The sequence below is a fragment of the Zingiber officinale genome, chromosome 2A, assembly GCF_018446385.1.
Source record: "Zingiber officinale cultivar Zhangliang chromosome 2A, Zo_v1.1, whole genome shotgun sequence".
NCBI lineage: Eukaryota > Viridiplantae > Streptophyta > Magnoliopsida > Zingiberales > Zingiberaceae > Zingiber > Zingiber officinale.
The window spans coordinates 113,875,262-113,880,675 of NC_055988.1; the positions used below are offsets into that span (position 1 = coordinate 113,875,262).

At 40.6% G+C, this 5,414-nt stretch overlaps 1 protein-coding gene across 1 annotated transcript; it reads right to left on the minus strand.

Annotated features, from left to right (window-relative positions):
- Positions 1-3,085: 3,085 nt before the first annotated feature.
- LOC122039904 (cytochrome P450 71A1-like) lies at positions 3,086-4,818 on the minus strand. Its single transcript, XM_042599319.1, has 2 exons — positions 3,856-4,818; positions 3,086-3,781 (listed from the first exon to the last, which is right to left on the minus strand). Exons 1-2 carry the CDS (start codon positions 4,786-4,788, stop codon positions 3,158-3,160), a joined length of 1,557 nt encoding a protein of 518 aa, XP_042455253.1. The 5' UTR covers positions 4,789-4,818; the 3' UTR covers positions 3,086-3,157.
- Positions 4,819-5,414: the final 596 nt, after the last annotated feature.

The window sequence follows — 5,414 nt, forward strand, 5'->3', positions numbered from 1 at the left end:
GGTTCGAGTACGTTAATTTTTGCAATTGAACGAAAATTATTTGACATGCATTTGCTCGTGGGGAAACACACTTCTATCGAAATAAGTTGAAATAATATCAGCAAAAGTATGATAGTTCAGATCCTCTGTCTTAAAATTTCTGTCCTCATTTTTCATTGTCGATCGGATGATCCAGATTACATTTCAAAGATACCTTGCACATCACAAGGATACTGCACACATCTTAAAGATGTCATGATGCCTTGAGTTATAATCTGGACCGTCCGATCAGCAGTGGGACATCGGGACAGAGAAATTTCGGGACAGAGGATCCGAACTAAAGTGTGGACGCTTTCAATTATCTAAGCCATTGGTTGAAGATGGATAACCCAGCCCTACAAATCACAGCCGGGATCCTTTGGTTGAAGAGGGGGTTCACGAGTCCCCATCGAACAGGTTCTCCACTAGAAGAGAGTTGCCCACTTGTACTACAGGAAAGGCCAATCTAGGGGCTAGGTCATCCATTCAACTTCAACTAAGACCTCCACCAAAGCAATCGAGTGAATCCTTGAATGAGGATACTTTAGTAGTCCACTAGAGCTAGCCAGCCACCCAACCAAGCTCAAGCAATCAAAGAGCAAGCTCCACCATCTCCCAAGCAGAGGAAGCGACCGGCAAGAGCTGATGGGAGCAACTGTTAAAATGATAAATGACGGTGGAAGTTGAGTGGGGGGTGAGATGAACGGCAATGGATATGACAGGCAAGAGTTGATGGGAGATGCAGATTGCCAATGGGGACAGGAGCCGATGGGAGATGCAAATTGCAGAGTCCAGAGATCGATGGCCTACAAGAATGTGTAGGCCGATGTCGGTGATGGGAGACTAGATAGCCTAAGGCAAAGATTGAACTTAGAAGGGAGCGACGATGGGAGACTAGAGAGGCATCCAAGGGAACAGTGTCGATGGAGATTGACACAAGCGAAGGGCAGAACCACATAATAAGGATTTAGGAATTAGAGATTTTTATCTGTCTTATAGTATTATTATTATTATTATTATTATTAAAACCAGGACGGGTTCGTGGATGGTGTAGCATCCCCATACTCGTCCTGGTTTAACTTCGAGGATTTTAAAAATCCTAGAACCTGAACTCATACCCGAAATAACTCCCCGAACTCGCCACCGTTTCGGGTTTTCCCCACGGGGCCCCGACCAATGGGGACAATGTCATCCCTACGAGGAGGGTGGTGCTCGAGCGTGGCTGCCGAACAAGGAGCTCTTCAGCCAAGGCTGTCCGAGGCCAGTGAGGAAAGAAGAACATGGCGCTGCAGCAACGTAAAGGAGAGTGGCCAGGACAACAATGCAACCTCACTGGCAAAGGGAGAGGACGCGACAAAGAGGGGAAAAAGTTTAGGGCAACTATCAACTTAAATAAGATAAGCCAAATAAAATTTCTAAAACCCTAATTGGATTATCCCCTTAAGATACATAAAAAATTATTTTAAATAATGAAAAATTCCATTAACATTTTAAATATTTTATAAGTTTATTTCCTTATTAATTATAATCATATTATTATTTTCCTAAATAAATTCAATTAGATCAAATTTTAATTAGTTTTAATTTTTATCATCCTGTGTGTGTATATATTATTGGTAGCTTTTAGTTCTAATTGAAACATTTAGTAAATATGACAATTAGACATTTTTAATACATTTCTTCATGATTAGAAAGTTGTATTTATGGGACAACCACCTGAGTTCATTCATCCACAATTTCTATCTCATGTTTGTAACTCAAGAAATTCATTATGATATTTGAGAAGCTCCTCGTGCATGGTTTCATCGATTATCTAACCGGTTACAAGATCAGGAATTTTCTAGATCAAAGATAGTCTCTTTTCTATTCTATAAATATAATGATAGATATATCATTTTTTTCTTATTTATGTATTTGATATATTAATAATTGGCAATAATCAAAAGAGAATCATAACTCTATTAAACCTTCTCAATCAAGAATTTTCTATTCTAGATTTGTATATATAGTGATCTTTTTTTTCTTAGTATTGAACTTATCAAATATGATGAAAGTTGTCTCCTCTCTCAGAGCAAATATAATATTAAACTTCTCGAAAGAGCTAAAATGAATTGAGCACGTCTAATCTCTCACACCAATTGTTATAAATAACTTATCTGCAACTTCATCCATTTATGCTATTTTGATCCTCAAATTTATCAAAGAATTCTTAGATCCTTATAATGTATCACTATCACATAACTTGATATTATCTTTATAGTAAATCATACTTGTTAGTTCACGAGTGCTCCCACTAAACAAAATTTGGGAATATATGAAAATAATACTTTGGTATCTTAAAGGTGTTATTCTATATAGTCTTCTTTTATAATGTTAATCATCTCAATACTTGCATGTCTATAATGATACAAATTGAGCAAACTCTTCTGAAGATAGACACTCTATTAGTGGATATATAATATTTTTTTAGACAAAGCATTATCTTATGGAATTCGAAAAGTCACCTATAGTATCTCATTCAAGCATTGAAATTAATATAAAGATATAAACAATGCAACGTCTAAAATTATTTGGCTTTGATCACTCCTTTTTAAACTTTATTTATATTAAATGTTGTACAAAAAATTTAGTGTGAAAATAATAGAGCAATATACCTTATAGTAAATCCAATCTTTTATACTCTATAAAATTTGTGAAAATTAATTTTCATTTTATTTGAGAACATGTGACAACTCAATAATTAGTTGTCTCTTACGTTTATACAAAGAATCAAATTATTGATAGTCAAATAATATTTCAATAGACTAATGAGTAAACTCAGCAGCATCAGGGATTTTCCACTAAGATTATCAATGGTAAAAAAGAATTATTCAATGCAACCGTGCCAAATCAAATGAGTATCAGAACACTCTAATTATTATAATAAATATTTCCTTTATTAATCTATCAACTATAATTAATTGATAGAATATTATAATAATTGCACTATTTATGGACAAACTAGATTATCAACTAGTTTATTACTGAAACCCATTTATTTCCCAATTACCTTTCTTTCTTTACATCCAGTACTAAGTCACTTCTCAACCATGAGTAGTTATTGGTGTACTTATATATTCATGGTAAGATGTCGATGTAGCTAGTGTCGACGGGGCTTTGCCACAAGGACAAGTTTGGATTTCCTGTGAATCACAATTCCATGCCCTTCATCCGCATCCAGCTCCTCTGCTCTCATCCCATCAGGCAACTCCCAGTCGAAATGAAGCAGTAAGGTGGCCAAGACAAGCTCCAGGGTGACCTCAGCCATTCCAATGCCAGCGCACCCTCTCCGGCCAGCGCCGAACGGCAAGTACCGGAAGTCTTTTCCCTTGAAATCAAAATCACTAGTGTTCCAGAACCTCTCTGGACAAAACTGGTCAGCCTTATCCCACAGCTTGGGATCCCTACCTAAGGCCCATGCATTGACCAACACCCTGGTGCCCTTGGGAATGTGATAGCCCTGCAGCTGCGTATCCACCGACGCCTCTCGCGGAAGCAGTAATGGTACAATAGGGTGCAGCCTCAGAGCCTCCATGATCACTGCCCTCAGATACTTCATCTCTTCCAATTTCTCCTCCCCAATTATCTCTTCTTTGGCTTCACCTCCGACGACTCCTCGAATCTCCTCTTGCACTCTGCGCATCGCATTTGGATGGCGTATGAGCTCCGTCATGACCCATTCTATGGTCGCGAATGTTGTATCTGTGCCTGCACCAAACATGTCCTGCTTCCAAATATTAATTGACATGTATGTTTTTAAATTGAGATGAAAGATTAGGGGGGAATTAAAGAGCATACGAAGATAAGGCCCTTAATGTTCTCTTGGCTGAGAGAAACGGAGCTATCGACATCCCCCAGAGAGAGCAAAATATCAACCAAATCTTCATTGTCATGAGTGCGTTCGTTGCTATTTCTCATCTTAATGTGCTCTTGAATGACTTGCTCGATGAAGGTGTCGAACTCGAGAGCGACCTTTTTGACCTTGTAATCGAATCCATTGAGTCGATCGAACCAACCCAGCCATGGAATGTGGTCTCTCAACGGGAACGCGACCAGCAGCGCTGCCATCTCCTCAAATAGCTTGTTCACTTTGCTCCCTCTGCCCTTTTCCTCACTGTACGTCCGCCCCAACGCCACTCTGCAGATAAAGTTGCTGGTGAACCCGATGATGACGTCGCTGACGTTGACCGGGCGGGAGGCGGCGGCGGCGGAGCGGATGTCAGCGACAAGAAGGGCGACCTCTGCTTGCCTAGCCGGGCTAAAGGAGAGAACCCGTGTGTGGCTGAGTAGGTGGACGGTGGCTATGCGGCGGAGTTGGCGCCACTGCTCGCCGTACTTGCTGAAGACCAGGTCCTGGTTGCCGTAGAAAAGGCGGTGGGTCACGGTGGTGTGGGGGCGGCTGGCGAAGGCGACGTCGCGGGACTTCAACACCTCTTCAGCGGCGGGCGGCGAGGAGACGATGACGGTGGGGACACTGCCGAGGTGGAGAAGCATGACGGGACCGTACTTGGCGGAGAGTTCTTGGAGGATGCGGTGGGGGAGGGAGCCTGAGAGCTGGTGGAGGTTGCCAATGAGCGGTAGGGTGGGTGGAGATGGGGGTAGGAGATGGGTGGGTGACTTCCTGGATTGTGTCCGGCGGAGGAAGTGGACGAGGAGGAGGAGGAAGGGCAGGAGGAGGAGAAGATGAGAAGGGTGAAAGAACTGGAACAGCATAGTGCAAGTATGAAGCATAGCACCTCCCACGTTGATAGATGAAGAAGGAGAGAGGGAGGAGGATATGAGAGGTGAGAGACTCCAGATTGATAGATATATATAAAAAATGGACTCGAGCAGTTCGAGTACGTTACGTATAAAATTTTTGCAAGTAACGGAAAATTATTTGTTTATTTGACATGGATTTGCTCGTGGGGAAACACACTTCTATTGAAATAAGTTGAAATAATATCAGCAAAAGTGGGCACGCTTTCAATTATCTAAGCCTTTGGTGGAAGATGGATAACCCAGCTCTACAAATCGATCGTCAAACAAATTTGGAAGCGTAAACGACTTCTTGTCCGGGAGTTAATGTCCAGATTTTTTATTCAGAAAATTATCTTATAGTGCATGAATCTTAAAGATAGTTCTCTAAAGATGATTTAATGATTAACCCAAGAAATATTATTATCATGAGTATTGAGATTTGAATTTTAACATAATCGAGATAAATATTTCTTTTGTGTTAGTCATTATTCTAAAAGTTAATAGTCGTCCATGATTTACTTCTTACGTGTTGACCTTAGAATAGATTGACGGGGATAATAAGAACGAGTGTATTCACGTTTTTGACATCATGAATCGTGAAGACAAATAAATAAAAG